At 38.7% G+C, this 23,663-nt stretch overlaps 1 protein-coding gene across 1 annotated transcript; it reads left to right on the top strand.

The window, feature by feature from the left end:
* Positions 1-8,513: 8,513 nt before the first annotated feature.
* Positions 8,514-21,800, top strand: LOC307040433 (guanine nucleotide-binding protein G(i) subunit alpha-1). The gene is made up of 9 exons (XM_079683256.1): positions 8,514-9,016; positions 12,068-12,110; positions 16,284-16,425; positions 17,378-17,535; positions 17,659-17,787; positions 18,508-18,637; positions 18,749-18,902; positions 20,424-20,614; positions 20,702-21,800. The coding sequence occupies exons 1-8, from the start codon at positions 8,899-8,901 to the stop codon at positions 20,612-20,614; spliced, it is 1,065 nt and encodes a 354-aa protein (XP_079539382.1). The 5' UTR covers positions 8,514-8,898; the 3' UTR covers positions 20,702-21,800.
* The last annotated feature ends 1,863 nt before the right edge of the window (positions 21,801-23,663 follow it).

The following is a 23,663-nucleotide window of genomic DNA, read 5'->3' as shown; positions in this document are numbered from 1 at the left end:
GGTTGAATTAGGCTCTGGTATTTAGGTACATGAGGAGACACGTCATATCATAGCTGCTGCAACATTGAATTTGTTATCTGTGAGGGTGTTGCAGTCGTTGCATGGTGAGATCACTTAAAAGCTTTCTCGCAAGCACCTTAAATTGCTGGTTAAAGGTAATTAAATCTTTAGTTGTGTTGTGTCAGATGTTTTCCCTCTGTGGTTTTACAGGCAAGCTGAATGATGTTAAAAAAACACTTACTGTCTCACACGTCAATGGGCGCAAATAGTAGTGTAACGGGTTAAAAGGAGGGCAGACAGAAACCATAGAGATGCTGCAGGGCATATGTTGTATGTTATTGGAAAGCAAGTGATAAAAGCCATCACCCCTTGCACACTTCCCCTCGCCTCTCTCCTCATCATTTGATCCACACATTTGCAAACCTTCTCTGTTTCTTGTCCATGTTAGTTAAACTCTCAGAGCATAAGTCCATGATAAATGATATGAATCTGTTAATGTCTTCAGAGTGAGGGGAACACTATTCAAAAGTTGCCACCCACCACTCTATGCACTCGAGGAATACAACATAAAAAGCAGCTCACAATGAAGCTCTATTCTCCTCACTATATGAAATTAAGCCTTAGGGCTGCAGGGAAATTAGGTCATCTAGTTAGAGCCCGAGCAGATGTTTGAATGGAGAAGGGCCCACACACAATGCCCATCTAACATAAGGCAGCATCACATTTCTGAAATTCACTGGTGCATAAGGTTGTCCACAAAGAGGTGGAATTCAGAAAACCTAAACGTCACACTGCATGCTTTTCTTTGCTCACACAATTATAAACTTCATCATGAGCTAATAGGATAATGTGTATGACACAGACATTTACTGTAACTCTTCTCTGGGCCTGAAGCTAATCGTGACATACAAATCGTGACTCCTGTTCTGAAGACGCATCAAAGATCTTAAATCATGATTGTGTTCATGAACAGTTACTACTGGCACTCATATTACCTGTACATACCATGGATTCCAGTCACAGAGCTGCATATCTGTATTCTTGAGAAAAATAATGACACCTGAAAACCCAAAAGTTGTCAGACTCCTCAAACACTGCCAAATACTGTGGCCATATACTGTAGATGAAAAACGATTCTCTCTTCTGCAAGACAAAAAATACACTGTCAACTCAAGATTTATCCTTCATCTGTTTTAAGGATGTTACTCTGTTTAAAAACATAAAATGATACCAAGTTACATAAATGCATACAACTAAAGCTGATTACAAACAATTGTATTTTGATTTATGTTCTAGAAAATGAACACGGACATGTTGTCATCCGGCTACCATCTTTATTTAAAAGGTGCTTTTAAAGGTCGGTGAAAACAGGTTTAAAAATGTGTTAATCGCACAGTGGGCAGAATATTATTTTCTAATGAGAATTGTAAAAGCAGTCAACACTGGGCTAAAGCTAATTATGACTACACTCCATACCTATGTTCCTATAGATTCACAGAAGAATATAGTGTTGTCTCCATATGAATGGTGATGATGTTGAGCAACACACAGCTATTGACAGTTGACTTATTTCCTACCTGAAGACACAATAAAAAAACGTTTTAAAGATAAAGTTTTAGCAGGTAGTAAGTTAACTTATAATGGTAAAAGGGCACTGTGTTTTATTGAGCATTTTTTTAATCTACATATTTTGCTCCACAAATGTTGCTCTTATGATAACAGTTTGTGTTAAAGAATTACTCAAGCAACTTAGTATTTCCTTTCCATTAAGCAGGCACTTAAAAGATTCAAAATAGCCTGACTTTTGGTTCTTACTACAGTGTTTCCCCTAGGATGGAGTCATAGCAGCGGTGCTAAGGCACGTGGGCCCAGCATAATGTGAGCGCGGAGCGCGTGGAATTCTTTTAGTGTGTGCGCGTGCAAAGTGCACCCCGCCAATTTGTTTCTATGTGTCAGCACAAGAAAGGCTCTTTAGGCCTAGTACCAGGGCTGGTTCTAGACATTTTGCTGCCCTAGGTGAGATTTTAGGCGACATTTTATGTGTAAAGATAAATGAAAAATTCTCTACAAAAGACAAATACACTGCAAAAAAAGAAACTTATTGACATGGGTAATAGACGTCAAAATGGCTTCAAATGTATTCAGTATTGTATGAACATGTTTGAATTGGGGGGTGGACGTCATATCATCTAGGGGGGTGGACGTCATATCATCTAGGGGGGTCCGGGGCTATGTCCCCCCGGGAAGATTTCTTTTTGGAACATTTTACAGTAAAATGCTTCAATCTGGTGCATTTTGAGCACACAATTACTAGAGACCTGATCTAGGGGGTACAACTCTAAAACGCCCATATGAAAAAGATCGGTTTACATTTTAATAATCAAATAAGTATGTGAACATAACCAATAACCTACCATAGCCAATAACAAATAAATGTAGCTTATTTTATTTTTGTTGTTCATTCATATCTTATTTTACCTAGTTAACCTAGCGCCCACCGTACAGGGCAAATCAAACGTGTAACCGGGGTAAAAAGGGTGTTACATTTACTTAATTATGAATGTTGTTACATCAAGGCCGAACATTTGAATGAGCGGCAACGGTCAAAAATGTTTTTTCCCTCCCAGAGCTACCAGCGCAGTGCCCCCCAGATCTGGCGCCCTAGGCGACCGCATGTGTTGCCTATGCCAGTAACATAAATACTACAAATCTACATAACAAACAATCAAAGATGAAAAAGGGTCGCCACTTATTATTATTTTAAGGAAAAAAAAAAAAGTAAAACAATTATAATTTTTTGGGGGTACCTAGCAGCGGGGCTCATATTTCAGCAGCGGCGCTGCGCCGCCACTATTTGTATATAGGGGAAACACTGTACTATAGGTCGTCAAACAAATACTCTTCTATGAAAAATATATACGTACATATATAACTGCTCTCACAGTCCAAGTACTGATGACTGCATTAATGTGTAAAATCAATTGAGTACCCCTTTAAGGACTAAATCATTTGATCTTTCTGATGATCCAGTGACACATATTCTAAGGGACTCATACGGAATCATTTAGTTTATGACAAATGTCACATAACCATTGATCAGATCACATGTGAACACATATAAAAGCAATCATCTTTCTACTTTAAGGTCCCATCAAAAATCCTTTCTTCAGCCACTGGTGGGGTTTCTGATTGATTGCCTCATGACTCTGCTGCCACCTGGAGGACTGACATGGTCCTCTTCTCTCTTCAAAATGTGTAGTCTCTTCTTAACAGACAGCTGTCAAAGCCTTTGTCATTCACCTTGTTATTCTAAAGGGAAAACGAACACAAATATTCGCTTGCAACTGGCTAAACGTAAAAACTAGAATTGAATGTAAAAAATTTAACTATTTAACCAAATATTTAAACTGTGATCTAACCATCATGCTTCAATTTCGCAAACCTAAGTCCCTTATCACATAAGTGCACGGAGCTATAGTCTCAGGGCTATAAAGCATCATAAAGTCAGAATCTCTCTAATCTAAATAAATAGAACAGGTTGAGAATGTATTTCCATTTAATCTCTTTATTAACAAAGTCTGAGAGGTTAGGCTTTTCTGACGCTTTCATAGCATCTCTTTCCATCGGCTTATGAAGTTTGCTCGGTTGTCATAGAGATGTCTGTGTCGGCATTATGTCACCTGATGGGGCTTAATCATTATAAATATAAAGGGGGAGGTAGGTTTGTGTCTCTTTTAAAGGATGGTCTATCGAATGAATGAATATCCTCCTTGATCCTTCTCCGTTTGTTGCTGGGTGACTCTGACCTCCCCTGAGACGTTTCTATGTGTTCACACACAGCTGATGTTACCAGAGTCAATATTCTGTCTTTATATCTTTGGATAATTCTGATTATTGATCTTTTGAAGTAAAACATGTTTAGTCTATTTAGACAGCATAGTAAGACATACCTTAAACAACTTGACTTCAGAATTATATGTAACTGAAAACACTAAATGAATGAAAATCATATAAGTAACATTTTCCTTGAAAGTACACAAACTGGTAGACACATTAGTTTAACAGGTACTTTAAAGCGGTCCAAAGATGATCAGCAACACAATGTACTGTTTATTCATTTATTTATATTTTATAGTGTTTAAAGGTCCCCTATTATACTATTTTTCATCAATATATTATAGGTATCAGATATATACAAAACATGTCTCTGAAGTGTTTGGCTGGAAATACCAAACAGATCATGCATTGTTGCATCCCATAATCCCCTCTGTTTCAGCCCTGTTTCAAAAGTGCTGATTCTGTGTCTGTTACTTTAATAATAATAATAATAATAATGGATTACATTTTTTAATTAGAGCGCTTTTACAGGTGTTCAAAGCGCTTTACAATTACATATTACACATATTAGACATGTAAATGTCAATACTGTGGACATTACCCACAGGAGCAAATGTGGGTAGAGTGTCTTGCCCAAGGACACAACTTTAGATCAAAATAAGGTGCCACTCCCCACGCGGCCACGCCCCACTGAGAGATATTTTTATTAGAAAGAGCACAACGGTACTCTAGGAGGAGATTCAGGTGTGTGGGGGGGGGGGGGTTTATCTTGGTTTGTTATTGGCTAATGGTTACACAAGCCAAAACATCTGTATGACATCATAAAGTGGCCAAAATCTGATCAGCTAATTTTTTTTAAATAAATGACCCCGAACATGAAATACCTTCACGGAGTGCGTTGATGCGCAGGCTGTCATCCAAAGTACAGGAGGTTTTAGCTAGCGCCTCACAGCAATCTTTAAAGGTTTTTTTCTCAAAATGAGTTTTTTCTCCTACTCTGAGTTCGAAATGTCCACTTCAGTAGCACGTAGGTACACCAAACCTTCCATTTATATTCTAATCCTATCAATATTATGTAGGCTTTTACAGAAGGGTTTGTTCATATATCATTCATAGCCTATATTATATAATATGTTATACCTAAAAACATGGCGAAAAAATTATATTTTAGGGCTGTTGACAGTATTTTCTGATTTATGGAGTGATAAAAAGAGATATCCAAGATCCCTTCTGTAAAAGCCTTAGATACTAATATGACTACAAAATGAAACAATCATTTTGAACCTGGCTTTATCCAAAGTTCAAATTTCGGTTCCTGAAATGTGTTAAAATATGTGCATATTTCATTAGATAATGGTTAATTTGCATATTTAAACACGCTATTTCAGAAAACTTGTAATACAAAAGACAATTGCCTTATTGTAAGTAATTGACTGGAGAAGTTTCTAGCTGATACCTTTAAGTTAAAAAAATTACCCTATTCACCTGGGGTGTCTCGCCTTAACTGAAACTTTCAGAATCTCTTTACACAGAGGGGACACATGCTCATGTATAAAAGACGTGAAAAAGTGGATTTTGCATAATGGGTGACCTTTAAAAAAGGTTAAAAAAAACTAAGCATCTCTGAGTATCTGTCAATAATTGATCTTTTAAATATAGAGTTATCTGTGATGATTACAATCTCAAATAATTGACTGATGTTTAAACAATAGAAAACAAATGATTTGCAGCTATCTGTTCATCATCCTGTATAACGCACACACACGCACACACACACACACACACACACACACACACACACACACACACACACACACACACACACACACACACACACACACACACACACACACACACACACACACACACACACACACACACACACACACACACACACACACACACACACACGCACGTACATGATAATCGGTCCCACTTGGAGGCCTGGATCTCTGTGGAACATAACAAGCTTCACATTGCTGACATGCTGCTCTTTCGTTTCACCATTCATCTCACACATGAGTCTCTTGGAAGAGGAAGAGTGAAAACCTTTCCTGTTGCTTGGTGGTGCCGTGGCATGGTTGTGTCATGGCAACACTAATACAAACCCCTCTTAACGAAAACCTCACGATGACTATTGGAATCAGGGTTCGGTTGTGTTGACCTGGTGGCCTCTCCTGCTCAAGTGTTGCCCATGCACAGGACAATCTTTCCATGTTCACTTAGAGCGGATCGGGGGGAAATATGGCTAGTTTGCATGATGCAAGCCATCTGCAATGGAAATCACATGTAAAGTGAGGAGATGAATTTTGACCACATCAAAACCATTTGCCATGCTATTAATTCATAAAACCATGGAGAATATGATGGTTCATTGGAGGTCAAACTAATTCTGATCATTACAAGATCAATTTTGTAATATTCCAAGTTTAATAATCAAACATTTTTGTGACTATGGATAATCATACAGTCAGCTCAGATAAGTGAGTGCTAATGAGATAAGTGAGATGCCTAAAATAACCACAATGGATATATAGTTTTATTATTTTAACATTCTCATGTACAATCACATTATGTGGGGGAGTTCTCATATCTTGAAATATTTCAGTTGTAGAGATGTAAGGTGCTTTAGGACTAAATCACACAATCATCTGCCGGTCATTTGAATTTCTGGATGTGGTGATGGAGAAAGCCTAACCACAGGGTGTAACCATTGTTTGTTCTTTCATCACCTGACAGGCGCAGGACAGCAGACCTTCCCCAGCACAGAAACTATTAATGGAACCAATTTTGGGGGTGGTTTGTTTCTACCCTGTTCTGAAGAAGACAATATTTATTTAATTCAACATATTCTTATAGTTAGAATGACAAACATTTAAAGTACAGTATTAACATACTGATACAACATATTCATGAAATGTTCATTAAAACTCAGAGAAGAGGTGAGAAAGACTTCAAAGTGTTGTGTAAATCACACACATTTATTCTGTTTAAAGAATAGCTTTTGCTTTCAACACTCAAAGTGTCTGTTTGTGCAATACATATCTGGGCTGCACATGCAAACATGCTAAGGGGCATTGGCATCTCATGTGAGAGGCTTTTGATGCAAATCAGCACTGACAGCACGGATGAGGTATGCATTATGTTCATCTCCGCACTCCTATTCATGGGTTGCACACGCATACAAAACAAACATGTGGCACAGTGTTATTGAAGCTGATTTGCTTGTCGTGTCGCCTGGTTGTCTGCACTCCCAAAATGTTCAACAGAACAGCAATAACACATGGTAGAACTGTTATTTGTAAAACCTGATATAATAATAAAAACTGGTCTTTATAACAGATATCCATGGAAGCCAAACCAGAGAAAGAGAAGATGAAAAGGCTAAGCAGGTTATAAATAATTTTACTTGTATATTGTCAAATTGATGACATACTACAATAAAGCATTTATGTTTTGACCTATTCATTCAAGATTTATAACATGTAATATAAAATGAATGCTTACTTAATAAATAAAAGTTAACATTATTAAACAGTAGGTCAGACTTTTCTGTAAGGAAGATAAGATTATTTTAAAATTATGAAATTCAAAGTCAACATTCGAAAAATGAAATCAAAAGTATAGTCTACTAAACCAATTATGAAAAGTTGTGATTTTGTCATTTTTTTGAAAATTGTAATGTTCCAGTATTTCAATCATCTAAAATGTTAGACTTTACAAATATATATATATTTACAGAAGCTAGTTTTTTCAAGCAGTAAAAAATAAACAATACATAATAAATGTTGCCCTTTGATAAGAAGATAAAAACATCCTGTAAGTCAGCATGATGACAAACTTTTTTGAAATATTGAGTTGGTATCTCAAATTAATTGCTTGATAATTTGACCTAATAACTAATTTTTTGAAGAAATTGCCATTATTTTAGTCAAAGTTTGTCAATATAATTACTTAAAGTGTTGTTTTCTTTTATGACATCTGAAAAATACATATTTGTTATATTCTGATCAAACTTCCTTGGTTTCTCTAGTATTGTCTTGTATTAAATTGTATCCAGTGGTGTAAAGTAGCTAAGTACATTTATTCAAGTACTGTACTTAAGTATCATTTTGGGAGACTTGTACTTTTCTTGAGTTTTTCAAGTTGTTGCTACTTTGTACTTCTACCTGCAATTGAGAGGTAAAGAGTGTACTTTTACTCCACTACATTTAATACCTTTAATTTCTTTGCAGATTTGGATGAATAATGTGAAATATAAATAAGACTTTAGTTACACCTAGAATAAATTCACAAGCTACCCTGCAGTATACAACGCCATTAAAACTAGCTGCATCTTTACTAGCTTTGATAAACACATTAAAACATAAACAATTATGATTAAAACATATAATATATTATTCGGAATTGGGCCAATTTGCATAATGAGTATTTGACCAGCCTACCAAACTTACTTTTGGTACTTTAAGTATATTTTGATGCTAATATGTTTGTACTTTTGCGTAGTATAATTTTGAATGTAGGACATTTCCTTGTAACAGAGTATTCCTGCACTCTGGTAATGCACAATATCTGAGTACTTCTCCCACTTCTGACGGTATCCACCGTACTCACATCAGACTAAAAAAAATAAGTAGCTTAAACATTTAAAAAAGCTTGTTGCTCTGCAACGCATGCGCAGTTCACAGGTATGTGCGAACAGGAAGCGAACAGTTTGTAGCAGTCTGCTTCTTCTTTCTGTGAATCTCACAGACCGCCGTGCTCCACACTTCTGAGAAGCTAAAACTACACCAGCAGGAAATCCATCTAACGCTTAAGCCACTCGTTTTGGTTAATTACTTAAGTTTGAGTCGATTTAGCCGTGAGTTGTGGAGCTTTGAAAGTGAGGCAAGGGCGTGTTTGATTCTCAAGTATTGGATCCACACACCGCCTCCTCCTCCCTCCTCCTCCCTCCTCACTGGATGCTAGCTCGGTAGCCTTTGCATGTCGTTACACTCGTAGTTAAAGTTGTGTTTTAGTCTGCATTTTATTTATTTATTCGGAGGTCAACTAAAAAAGAAGATGGGATGTACTCTGAGCACGGACGACAAGGCGGCGCAGGAGCGGAGCAAGATGATCGACCGCAATCTGCGGGACGACGGAGAGAAGGCAGCCCGGGAGGTGAAGCTGCTGCTGCTCGGTGAGAGAAAGATGGATGGACGGGGTCTCAGTCTAAATGCTGGAGAGGGACTTTCCTACTGCCCACCGTCTGCTACTACCCCAACCCTAACTTAACGCAAACTGTTGCATATAAAAGCACGTGTTTTATTTAAGCTACAATAAGTTACATCTAGCTAGTAAAATAACATGACGGGGTTTCCCTTAAAGAAACTAACAAGTGGTGGAGTTTGAGACATGTCGGGGCGATATGAATGGCCCCGTGGCGATGCATTTGGCTAAAAAGTTCAAGCAAACCTACGCTTTTATCTTCCCCTTCAACTAATCAAATCAGCTCAGTCGTTAACGTGTTCATCGGTTTACAGTGTGATTAGTTTTGTCTCCACAGCAGCCGCAATAACCCAGCCCTAAGTCTGTTAGCTAATTTAGCTAAGCAATTAGCCACTTAGCTAGGTTAGCGCACCGACGCTAGTTCGGATTAGTTAGCCATAGAAAGCTAAACCTCTAACATTATTTGAGGTTTTATCTTTTCAACTGTCCGTCCAAAAATGTATATAATGGTGTAGTTAGTGTTCAATTTCGACTTCATTATTTTACCATTTAAACTACAGTAGCTAGCCATCTTCCTGTTTCGCAGCCATTCAACACATAAACACTAACGTTACTTTAGGCCGTTAGACTCTATGCTACACTACGACTGCGAAACCTATGAAATTAGCCCGTTTTTAAAAGATTATTACTAAATGTCCGACTGCATCGCAAAAGTTTGTATTTATGGGAAATTGTATTGATTTAGTAGTGGGTTTGTAGGACATGGCCATCTATGCTGCTCAAATAGTTTACATGTTGTTAACTTCAGACGTGGAAGGAAGGCCTGAAAATGTTTCATATAATATCAATCATAACCTTTAATTTATAATTTGATGATCTCTTGACATATTTGACTTCATTCTTAATTGTATACTCCATTTAGTTAAGCGGATACGGTGTTTAAGTGATAAACATTAGTGTGGTCATTTGAATATGCTGGTCAATTAGACAGGGACTTGCACTCCTATTTCAATCAGATGGAACAGGCAAATATGTCAAGAAATCCTATCTCTGAACTGTAACGCATTAATAATAAGACAATGAGTAATCTTATAGAGGATCACATCCGTTTTATCGGAATTACATCTCACAGTTTTATCTTCAATTGTTTCAAGGAGAACGGCCTCACTATCCCTCAGTTGTTCCTGTTACGGGAAGCTTATGACGACTGCTGGCTCACTCAGTCAGGAAAAGTCGGACAAGAGGTTGCATAGCAACCCATGCAGCCTGCCTGACGGCAATAACCATCTGTGGCAACTATATACACACTACAGAGACATATAGTGGATGCTAACTGGGTGTTAGCCTTGACCATGCTGTTTTGACAATGCAACAGTATTCTGCATCTTTTTAACCCCTGCACAGATAAATGTGTGTGTTTTCAGGCATGTGATTTCCCCACAATCACAGACACTGTACAATGATCAGCCGCAGCCGTCGGTTCCTGTGTGTTTGTGCGTCATTAGAGATGCACCTGATTTGAATGTTCATGGGTTGTTTTTTCCCTGTCACGATTACCACTAGCACCTGCGTGACATGTCTGGGATTGGTTTGTGGGTGTGTTTAATAGGGCAATTACCATTGAAAACACATTTTCAGATGCATTTTATGCGGTTCTCATTACGATGGGGAGATATCCAACTTTACCTGTGTGCTTATTGCAGTCTGACGCTCTCTCAGGCCTCCCTACAGGGGTGTTTGCATTAATGCACTAATCTACAAATGACATGCTCTTGAGACAAGTGCTTTTAGTGGGAGGACAGCCTCAGACGTGTATTGATGCACACATACAAATGCAAATGATGAAGATTGATCTTTGTGTGCTTGTAGAGGCATTTTCATTTGCAGAAGCAGCTCAGAGGAACATCCCAGTGGTTGTTGTTCGCTGGGGAGACCTTTTGTGCCCTGAGGCCTGATGGCAATGTGTGAGCCCTGCTCCAATGTAGATCTATCAAACATCCTAGCTCTGACAAACCATTTGACCTTTTCCATGCATTGCATTGATGCAAGTCCTTGCTATAAGCAGCTCATCGGGGTATGAGACAGTCGTTTGAAATTACATTTTATGATGTTTACAAAAATATTAGCTGTGTGTATGTGTTTAGTGAATGTTTATCATATGGGACAAGGTAACTGGTGAACAGTTCTCCTCACTGGGGAGCTGAGAGTCCCTGCAGAGGAAAGGTAATTAAAATGTTGTGTGCTCAGCTGAAAACATGCCTGTATCTCAGAGGAAGCTGCAGGAGAGACTCAACGAAACGATCCTCAAACCTTTTCAAATGGATCACAGATTTGCACCATTGTCAAGGGTCTTGTTTATCTTAAATGTAACCTTTCTAAAGCTGACATCATATTTAAATTGTTCAATGACCATTATAGGACTCATTTCAATCATATGCACCAGAAGGCTCTGAGTCCAGCAGAGGCTGATGCAGCAAGGATTTCAAACCCAAGGTGGTTTAAACTGTTTAATCTTATTGTCAGAGGATCCAGTTGATTAATCCAATTACTGTGATCTGTTAAACTGGCCTTACACACTTCAGTGTGTCCGTATGTGACAGTGTAGCTTCTGCTGTGTTGCGACTTGATGTTAAAACGCATGTGTTTGGATTTCAATTAAGAAAAAAAAAAGATAATTATTCTTATATTAATCAATGCTTCCCCCACCCCTATTCATTCAATGCTGTAATTAGTTTTTAAGTGTATACATGTTTGGTCACAGTGCGACAGGAGAGGCCTTGTCAAACAACACAAACTTAAAGCAGAGTAATCCCTACAAGAGTTTTGGTACCACACAGAAAAATCCAACTATGACAGAGAAATAGTTATTTTAGCAGAAAAAAAGCTGTATGCATGTAGTGTTTTTTTTTTATAAGCATTGCCAGCAATTCACTTTAAGGGAGTATTGTACGAGCTATTCTGAAAAAATTAACATTGTATGGAATATATTTTAATTTGTTATGCCATGTGTTCTCTGTTTCAGGTGCTGGAGAGTCTGGGAAAAGTACAATTGTGAAACAGATGAAGTAAGTGTGGAGGGTCAACATTTTAACACCACAACAATAATAGCTAAAAGGGACTTCAGATACTTGGTTTAAAATATACTAGAGAGCACTTAGATTAAAGGCAACCTAAAGAATCCGGTTTTGATGCTAGGTGTGTGACCTTTATCCATGTACTCCGCAGTACTCTGATCAAATGCCTGAGGCCTGTACTACGAAGCCGGTTAAACATAACCTGGATATGTTTGAGTTAGCCGGTTGGTCTAATCCCAAACATACGCGCTCTCGCTAAACGGTTTTACGGCGCAGGTTATCAAGTGGATCGCTCAAGCCAGCCGTGTCCTATCTAGTTAGGTGCGTGTTCACATGAGAGGGGCGATATTCGGAGCATTCGACCAATCACAAACATGGACATCGTACTGACAGCGCAGCGCGTCATACTTCCTGCAGTGATGCAAACTTGTCCCCTTTCGGCGAAATTTGCCGTTTTGAATCCAAAATAGGTTGTTTGTGTGATTCATGTAGATCCGCAATACAAATGTTTCGGGGGCCTGGGACCCGGAGTAATCTGCGGCCGTGAGCTGTTATGTGCCATCATGACACGCATGGTGTTCTTTTTTTAATATATTATAATGAAGAACGAGCTGTGTGCTCGAGTCTTCCTGCCTGTCGGCTCTGCTCATGGATGTATAATAAGGCTCTGCTGCTCCGAGATGATGGTCTAGCTTCAGCAGCTACATTACCTACAGGTGCGTTCGTTAATATTAACTGTGCGTCCGGAGTCACTGTGGCACAGACTGGACCGCTGGTGAACAGCTGTTAGAACGGGCCGTTCAGGTGTTCAGAGCAGAGCTCCCTGTCGGAGCGGCAGAGCGTGATTTGAACTGAAAAGTTTTTCTGTGGCAATATTATTTAAGGAATCGTTGAGCTAGCTAGCTAGCATACATTGTCACTATCTGCTAACGTTAGCTTTAGCCTTCTATTTCTAATAGTTTTTTTCATAGGCTATAAACAGAGGTGGTATAAGTGTGTGTGTATATATGTGTGTATATGTATATATATATATATATATATATATATATATATATATATATATATATATATGTATATATATATATATATATATATATATATATATATATATATATATATATATATATATATATATATATATATATATATGTATATATATATATATATATAAAAAGTTTTTATATAGTACTTGAGTAGAAGCACTCGTGTCTTGTACTTGAGTAAAAGTAAAAGTACCAGAGTGTAGGAATACTCTGTTACAGTAAAAGTCCTGCATTCAAAATGTTCCTCAAGTAAAAGTAGAAAAGTATTCTCATCAAAATATAGTTAAAGTAGCGACAGTAAAAGTAGTCATCGTGCAGATTGGTCCATTTCAGAATAATAGATATGATATGTTTTATAATGATTGATCATGAAAGTGTTCTCAAAGCTGGTAAAGGTGCAGCTAGTTTGAATTACTTTTTATACTGCAGGGTAGCTTGTGGATTTGCTCCAGGTGGAACTAAAGTCTGATTTAACACTTGATTATATTTCACATCATTCATCCCCATCTGTAAAGTAACTAAAGGTATTAAATACATGTAGGGGAGTAGAAGTACACCATGTACCTCTGAACTGTAGTGGAGTAGAAGAACAAAGTAGCAAAACATTGAAATACTTAAATAAAGTACAAGTATCTCAAAATTGTGTCCAAGTATAGTACTTGTTGAGTTTATGAACTTAGTTACTTTACACCATGTGGCTATAAAGATAGAAAGACTAAGCATTGCACAGAGGCATGAAAATACATTTTCAAAATGCTCAACAGTGCTGCCAAAATTATAAACTGACTGCTACACAATTAAAATAAATGCTTTTATATATTTCTATTAGATGTGACTCTTTGGCATTTCTGTTATTATTAACACTGCTGCTTTAGTTGTTCTGACTGCTGAAATCCTCTGTTATTCCTCATTTTAAAGCTGATATTCCGTGGGGTGGGGGAGCCGGGGGCTCGGATCCTTGTCACCTTTTTCATACCTGATGAGTTTGCATCCCTGTTCCTGAATGAAAAGTCAACTATAATATTAGACATATGAAGAAGTTAAACTTTAAACATCCATGACTTAAACACTTTATTCAGGATAAAAGCCATATAGCTGCACCCAGCGTTTCCGCCAGGGGGCCGCCATTTGACGCCCTTATTCAGCTCGGGACGCCCCGAACGCGAGCCGAGGGCGTCCAAAAATATTAATAATTCGAGAGAAGATCAAGAGCTTTTAACGCTTGAAATGACGAAAAGGAAAAAGGACAAGGACATCCCTCTGTTGGAGGGGCAAAGGAGTCTGGTGGGATTCTTTTCGGAGTATTGAAGATTGTTTCCCCGACATCGGCGGTGCCTGCTACAGGACAACAAGGAACGTGCACGATTTGGATGCGATGAGTGGGGGGGGTTTTAGTGGAGCACGCGCGTGAGCTGTGCCAGGGAGCACCAGAGCCTCGCAGCGGCGAAACTGAGGCTCCGTTGTAAACTGTGGTAACATGAAGAGACGTTTGGGAGCCGAAACAGCCGGTGCTTTAAGAGAGCCAAGCCAAAGGATCCGGCTCACTAACGTAAAAAGACAGTTTCTATAGGGGAAGGCTCAAGTCAAAATTCCGGGGTGGACGCCCTCTCAGCCCTGGTCTGGCGGAAACACTGGCTGCACCTGCAAGGTGAATACAGCTGGTAAAAGAAAAAGTGTTTGAATGCGTACATTAACAGGTTTATGATATCACTGCCCGGTCTAAGACACGATCTGACTTTAATTACATTTGACTCGAGTGTTTTTGTCAACTTAATGTGTTGCTTAAAATAATACTTCTGCATACGTGACACTGTGAGTATTGCACGGCCAGATACGGCTCAGCTGACTCAGATAAGGACATATGTGATATGGCGCGGACTGTAATGTTACTCTGATCCGGTTACTTATGTTGTGGCAGATATTTAAGTAAGCTTTCTTAACGCTAATGTTATAATAGTCAGATTGCGCTGAAGATGGGAGGTGATATTCAATTAATGTTCACGTTCACACAGTCGGTGATTTTTGCCGTCCGTCTTTCCTGCAACGGCAGCTTTTCTGTATTTCCTTTCTCCTGTAATACGATTTGATCGCTTTAAACTCCGCACACTGAGCTCTGATTTGTCAGCAGGCAGTGCTTTCACTGAGTTGATCTCTTAGCCTGCAACCTAACCTGCTCCGGAGCAGGTTAGCTGCTCAGCATAAGTTACCATGGAGATCTAGCCCGCTAAAAAGAGAACCAGCGTCGTAGGACCGGAAAACCCGAGTTTTCCCTGAAGTTAGCCCGCTAAGCGAAAATGTGGCTTCGTAGTACAGGCCTCTGAAGTGTATCCTCATATGAGTCTGAGACCACCGTGCAATGCATAGTGAGGCGGCTGAATCCCATTCAACATATTTCTTAGTTTCATACACCTATCAATCATAGTTGTTACACGTCAAAATATCCTTTAATAAATCAACCAAAAGCTTCTTTATTGGACCAATAGGTAGTGTGACTTAAAAACAATGAAATACAGTCTGAATCCAGATATAGAGAACAGATAAAGAATACATATAAAATGCTGCAAATATTTCTCCTTCATTGTTAAATGCTATTTGAAATGGTCAATAATGAAACAAATGATATTTTCAAAGATAGCTAAAATTTTAAAATAATCTTTAGACTTATTTTCATACCTCCATAAGTTGAATTTAATTCATATAGACAGAGTGGAGGGAATGAGAGAGGAGGGGGTTTAAATGGAGGTTGTGCACGATTTGTAATCATCGGAAATGTAATATTTTGACTTGTGCATATCATACCTTGACGGGTTCTCCTTGGTATCCATGGATATCTTTCTGTATTCTTTATTTTAGTTAACTTAATTACTTACTTCATATTTGATAACCCTAGTAAATAGATCTGTTTTTTACAATGTAACTACAATATGAAAAGTACTTGAATTTTCATAATTTCTCCTACATAATGTATGTGAAAGGAATACAATGGTAACACAACAACCTGTTCACAAGGAAAAACCGAATCCATATTTTGGCCCAGTGATTATAATCATTTATTTCATGGTCATATTAATGAAAAAGCTTCTTGGATACAAAGTGCTGATGTCCCGTCTTTGTGTGCCAGGATCATCCATGAGGCGGGCTACTCAGAGGAGGAGTGTAAGCAGTACAAGGCCGTTGTCTACAGCAACACCATCCAGTCCATCATCGCTATCATCAGAGCTATGGGACGCCTCAAGATCGACTTTGCTGATCCAGCCAGAGCGGTGAGAAAAGGAGAAGGAAAAAAACTTCCACTTCCACTTTTCTCGTGACATTACGAGTTGTATGTCTGCAGCTGTATAGCTCAGTGCTTTGAGAGCAACAACCTGTTAGTCATATGTCGTGCTTCCCTTCTGGGCAATTTTCTTCTCACTTCCTCCTCTGCAGCAGGTCAGGTAGAGCTGGTAGAAGTTTAGTATCACATGCAAACACCTCATTAGAGCAGGGGCTCACCGACATGAGAGCACTCTGTTGGCTCTGCTGTGATGAGGACATTTTGAAGTACCGGTTCTTGGACTGGAGTTCTTCCTGGCTTTACATCACAGGACTTCACAGAAGTAATCAGCAGCGTCTCTTTTTTTGTGGATTTTTGGAGACTTTGTGCTCTAGGGTTTAGTGTTTTGTATTAGTGAAGTATATAATTGCAATGCCTAAAAATAAACAGGGCAAAGACTGCTGGGTATTTAATTTATTGGTTTTGCTAAACAGGCTACAGTTTCATTTTGTTCTTTTTTTCTTCTTGGCATAACAAGAGGCTTAGTCATTGCTCCAGCGTGACTGCCCTGGTTCTGTCATCGTGACTAATTTTACACCAAAAGCTTTAGTTTCTTGATTTGATGCGGTTATAAATCTTAATATTTTTGCCGAATTTCTTGTTTATGATGCCATTTGGCCTTTGAAATCTTATTTAGCAAAAGTGTCATGGTAACGAATACAGGAAAAGTCAACACATCTGTCCTTTTTATTTCCCCACAGCAGTAAATAGCTCCTACTGTGATTTTAATAATTCATTAAAATTACATCAATTAGGAATAATATACCATCAACCCAAATCTAATGATTCAACAAATGTACAACACCATGCTCCCAAATGATTTTTTTTTAAAAATGCACTGAAAACACTATATACTATAATATTTGGTCACGACTTATATTGGAGGGTCTTTGTCTCGTTAGGATGATGCGCGGCAGCTGTTCGTCCTGGCCGGCTCTGCAGAGGAGGGCTTCATGACGGGCGAGCTGGCCGGGGTCATCCAACGGCTGTGGAAGGACGGAGGAGTGCATGCGTGCTTCAGCCGCTCCCGAGAGTACCAGCTCAACGACTCCGCTGCATAGTGAGTCGCTGCTTGGACACACAGGAAGTCGTGTGGCACTCTACTTAGAAGAATATCTCCCATTCTCAAATCGTACTCTTCAAAAATCTGTTTATTTTTAATTTCCTTTTTCTCCCCCAAAAGCTACCTGAATGACTTGGACAGGATATCCCACGGTGCGTATGTGCCCACCCAACAGGATGTGCTGCGGACCAGAGTCAAAACTACTGGTATTGTGGAAACACACTTCACTTTCAAGGACCTGCACTTCAAGTGAGTTCAACTTCCACAGTTGGTCCTGCCACTAAACTCTATGAACATGACTAATGATGCTCACTTCTAGTCTGGTTCCTGATCTGACTCTCAGACTTTAGTGATTCAAAAAGGTCTGTTGTTGTTCTCATTGATGGCTGTTTCCATGGTTGGAGAATTATTTGACCTATTAGAGTCAAGGATGAAGACTTCAAGTTCCTGCACAACTCTATTTCAACAGTACTGAAAAATAACATCAGAAAAATATAGATTTCAAATAGACACAGCTGTTTTTTTAGTCCTTGTACAAAACACTAGATTGACTAACGGGGTAAAAAACATTAACCGCCCCCAGCAAACACAAGACAACAAACACTCCCACATACAGAAATCCACCATCATAATGGCTTGCAGAATTTCACTTCAGTCAGATGTTAAGACTGGTTTTAACTATTAAACAAGGGAATTTGTATTTTTTTGTATTAAAACAAAACGAGTAATAAAAAAAGAAAAACAGATATCAAGACAAGGAGTGAAAAAGATCAAGGTGAAAGGCCTTACAAAACGCAAAGACTGAGACATCATTTTGTTGTTGTCATATGGGGTCTACAATTGTGTAATTTGATAGTGAAAGGGAAAATTATACCCCAGGACTAAATGGGAAGCTAGGTTAATCTTCAATGACTGAAGGCTGAAGAATCAGAGATGAGGGATCTTGTTCAACATCTGTGATCTCTGCAGGATGTTCGATGTGGGCGGACAGAGATCTGAGAGGAAGAAGTGGATCCATTGTTTTGAGGGAGTCACCGCCATCATCTTCTGCGTGGCTCTGAGCGACTATGACCTGGTGCTGGCTGAGGATGAGGAGATGGTGAGACCCTTCTGACCTCTCACACCCTAATACATTTGACTGTCCTGTTCTAAATTCAGTTTGTGCCGTTTCCCTGGTCGGTAACCATTGTGCCTCTTTCCCCTCTTACAGAACCGAATGCATGAGAGTATGAAGTTGTTCGACTCCATCTGCAACAACAAGTGGTTCACAGACACCTCCATCATCCTCTTCCTCAACAAGAAAGACCTGTTTGAGGAAAAGATCAAAAAGAGCCCTCTCACAATCTGCTACCCAGAATATGCAGGTGAGACACACACACACACACACACACACACACACACACACACACACACACACACACACACACACACACACACATACACACACACACACAGCAGGTGTGTTGTGAATGCAGATACTGTATATGTTAGTGTCACACATACACTATTAGTCTAGCCAGGAATAATCTTAAATGTAAAGTGACAGCATAGAGTTTATTAGTGAGGTGGTCTGCAGTTCTTAAAATCATAAACATGTCTCAGTCATGTCAAACTTAAGACCTTGAAAGGTTTTAGGAATGAAGTGAGGTTGTTTAAAATATATTTTTTGTCTTATTCAGTTCTTAAAGCCCCCGATGAGTTGACTCAAAAGGCAACATGTAGTATATAATTTTGCTACAAACTTATGCCATCATAATTTAACTGTCACATCATAATCATTAACTGACGCTAAATAAACACATATCATTCTAGAAATTGGAGTTTAAAAACTGTTTGCTTTTAAAACCCTGAAAAGGTTGAGAGAAGGCTTTCCTGCATTGATTCATCTGTTTTTAAACACCACCGAGCTCTTGTAGCCGCTCAAAGGTGTGGCTGTCTCTACAGAGGCTTTCTCTCTCTTTTCTGTTCTGCTCTTGAACTGTGTGGGCTGCTTTATGTTTACACAATGTGTCTTTGTCACCAATGAGTATTGATATTTAGATTACACAGATTTATCAAAACCCAAAGCTAACAAATTGTTTGATTAAAGGCTAAAACAAGGTCTGCCTTCAGAATCTACCTTGTTTGACCCCAGTGAAAACTGTCAAGAACAATGTTTGTTTTTTAAGCTAAGATGTTGATAGCTCAACCATCAGACCCACCATGTGATTCAGTTTAAGCGTTCCATTTTTAAATGCAGAATAAGCTTCCAAACTTTACCTTGAGTGACTTCCTAGTAACAGATCTGTTAGATGAGTATCAGTCAGGCGACTCTGCCGCTCACAGGTCGAACTGCCAATCAACCAGAATTAAACTTTGTGCCCTACTTTGAAAAAGTATTTTTTCGGTCCAGAGAGGACAAAGAAATTAGGTCAGAAATGTATTAAAATGATATATGCATTTTACCTTCAACCAGCTCCAAACCATCATTACAGCAAATAGTCATTTCCAGACTTTCAAAGACCTGTTTTTTCAATGACAATGCCAATTTTAGTTATTTAAAAAATAATTTCAAGAAACAGAATGGTTTCTCTTAACTTGAAAAACAACATTGATCAAACACATGATACAGCAGCAATGCCCCTCGTGGAGACCAAGAACACAGCATGTACTTCCCCCAAACGTCAAACATGACAAAATGGCTCAATCTAGTAGAAAATGGTAAAAACTACAATATTGAAGCCAGAGCTCTAAATTAAAAGCTTGAGAACATACTACAATGGTCATTCATTCAAACTTGTGGTTTATATGGAATATTTCTATTAATGTTTTTAATTAAATTTGATAATTGTCCTCGTTTCTCTCTTTTTATCTCCTATTTGTCTTTGTCCGCCCCTTGCTTTCAGGCTCCAACACCTACGAGGAGGCAGCCGCTTACATCCAGTGTCAGTTTGAGGACCTGAACAAGAGAAAGGACACCAAGGAGATCTACACCCACTTCACCTGTGCCACCGACACCAAGAACGTGCAGTTTGTGTTTGATGCCGTCACTGATGTCATCATCAAGAACAACCTGAAGGATTGTGGCCTTTTCTAGGTAACGCGTGCAGCTTCAAGGTTATTCAAGTGCTGTCGTCACATTTTTCTCCTCTAATCACTGGTTCTTTGTTTACTTTGTGTTCAGGCAGCGTGGCGGCCGGCTTGGCGAGTGATTTTATTCAAGGGGACTCTGACTGGAGGGAACTTCATGGACCCTGCTGAGAATGTTGCTTTTAACCTCTTATTAACTTATGTTCATCTCTAAAAGTTTTAAAGACGGTGTGTAGAAAACATTTTGTGTAAAATATTTGTATAATTGTCTATGGCCGGGGATTTTTCACAGGTTTTAAAATGTGCTTGTTTTACCTTATTATCATTATTTTAAATTTTTATATAAGGGGGGCCTTGACATGTTTTTGTCCATGAATGAACACTTTTTTTGTCTTTTGTTTGTAAGTCCTTGTGCCTTGCATGCCTTAGTTGCAGTGTTTTCTTTTTGTTGAGATAGATGTTAGGCTTATGTAGATGTTACCATTGAACTCTTATCAAGCAGCCTCTTCACCCCGCGTCAATATTATCTCTTTTTTTCTCATTATTTCATTGTCGCATCATTTTTTGCCTCCTTGGACAAACAAAGCAAGACCAAGTCACTCTGTAGACCAATTCACTCTGACTCTGACATACTGTGAGTGTGTGTAAACCTTTCAGATGTGTGTTTGTAAGCATGTGTGCTGCGAGTGAGAGCTTCGTTCTGATTGAGGCCAAAAGCCTGCGTGAGTGATTGAGTGAGTGAGTGATTGAGAGAGTGAGTGAATGTGTGCACAATATAAAAACAAAGGGACTTTATTCCTCTACTTGTCATCCTCTTTCAAAGTTGTATTTTTCTAAGCGACCAAAAAGAAGCTACTCTGTAATTAACTAGTGCACGGTGTCGGTGCGCCGGTACAAACTGTAACATTCCCGATTGAATCACGAAGCAAAGAGAAGCTTTGAAAAGAGGATGCCAATGGCGGCCTTGTAGCAGAAAGTAGGACCATATTTAGATCTGTGTTCAGTGCCCAGGCGGACACGTGGCTGGATGCACTGTTATTGATCATGATGTGTGATGGTCTCAAGTTACATATCCCCCTAGACCCCCAACCCTCCGTTTCCATTGGATGGGCACATTAGTGGACTAATCTCCATGATTTTGCTAATAAAAGAGCTGCTGCGGTAAAACCAAGGCAACTTATGCAACAAACAAACATCGCTCCTGTCGTTTTTTGGGTGAATCTGGGAGTTCTCTTACAGGAAAACATTTTACTGGTGTTGATTTAGGTTTGTGTTGATCAATTAAATGCCAATGTATACATACATATGGCAAACATTCACTGTAGCCTTTGCAATATCAGCATTTGCGGGGGTTTGTATAATTTTGTTAATGTTAATTTTCACTAGTATGTTTTTTTTTTTATGGACAAAATGATTGTCTGGTTAATTAGTTCCAGTCCTAGAACAAGTTACCTACTATAACATCACTGTTCAAATTGTATTTTGATTGTTATAAGTGAAAATCACAGAAGTATTATGATAGAGCAGACAGCTAACAAAGTTAAAACATGTAACTACATTGATTTTTGGACAAGTTGACGTTGCTGTACACTCCCCTCTAGACCAAGACTAACCAAAGTACTCTGCTCTGATTAATAATTTGTCTGATATGTTATTTGGATAAATAATTTAAATTAACAACTTATACATTCTGTAATCAAAAGATAGTTTTTGCAGACTTTAGAATCCATTTAAAAAGACGTTTCCCCAAAAGGTTTAACTTCTGGTCATTAGACGATTTTCTTGACTGGAAAGTGCATTTGTTATTGTTTGTGTCCTCGTAGTCATGCACAGATAAATGTTTCTTCTTCAGCAGATGACTGTAATAAAGCAGCCTAAAACCGCACATAAAATAATCTGCCAAGCGTAGGTTCAACATATTATTTTAGTTGAGAGAGACGTAATTTAAAACTGAGTGTAGCATTAAACGTCGAGTTCAGCAGTATATAGTTCCATCTAAAGGCCACAGTGTGTAACTCCATGCTAGATGCTCATAAAGGAGACAACTGAGGAAAATCGAATCGCCAGTTTTAATATAATTAACACAGATTGTTCCTGACAAAGATGTATTGGTCTTTTATAGGAAATCTCATTGGAAACGCCCCAAGATTAGAAGGACTAATTAATCCTGAACCAGAATGAGATAGTGATTTTCTTCCAAGCTGTAGTGATTTAAAGCAAAAAATGTGGCCCAGAATCCCCTCCAATATTCATGAGCCGATCACCCGTTACAGGAATTAGTTTTGAGATAGTGAAAGGATTATCAGAACAACTGTCCTTTTCCAGCCATCTCTTTATTTTATATGTTCCACATACACCAAGATTATGGCAACTAGCGTACTGCAAATGGGTCAAAGCAGTGTCAAGGCTGAGTGCTGTCTCACAGACTTAGCTAAGCTATCACTGCTCAAGCACAATGATTAGGCATTAGCCGAGAGGACACTATTTTGGGAGGCATTGTGTGATTTAAAAGCTAACTGCAGAGTCATTAATTTAATCCCTAAAGCTCTCCCAGGGAGATCAAAGCGTATGGATATGAAGCTTCTTCAAAACCAAGGTGTAGTTGAGGAAAGAGAAGAGAAGATGATGTTAATGATTGTGATCAAACAGAACATCGAGGCCGACTGCTGCTGCCCAGGGAGTCAAAGCAAAAGGAATCCTCTCCAAATATATATCTAGTCTAAAGCAGCTCTTTGAAAACTTTTTATTAACCAGCTCCTTTATTGGATATGTAGATCAATAGGCTCCATATTTGACACTTGAAAGGGTTATCATCAGAGACTAGAAGAGATAGAATTTTTAAGCTATGTGTTGAGGGAAGTCATGAATTTTTATACGAGGATAATGTGTCCATGTAGGCGAGGACTCTAACCTGACTGATAGGCCACTTGTCTCTTCCTCAGTCCATGCTACACCCTTTCTCTGCATTAAAAAAAAAAATAGGAAGGTAGGAATATTTGGTAACAGTCAGGCTAACTGGTATCCTATGTTACTAATGTGTCGTTTAGCTAAGCTAA

Source organism: Notothenia rossii, assembly GCF_949606895.1.
Source record: "Notothenia rossii genome assembly, chromosome: 5".
NCBI classification, from domain to species: Eukaryota; Metazoa; Chordata; class Actinopteri; order Perciformes; family Nototheniidae; genus Notothenia; species Notothenia rossii.
The sequence above is the reverse complement of the archived record's forward strand: the minus strand, read 5'-3'. Positions and strand labels throughout refer to the sequence as shown.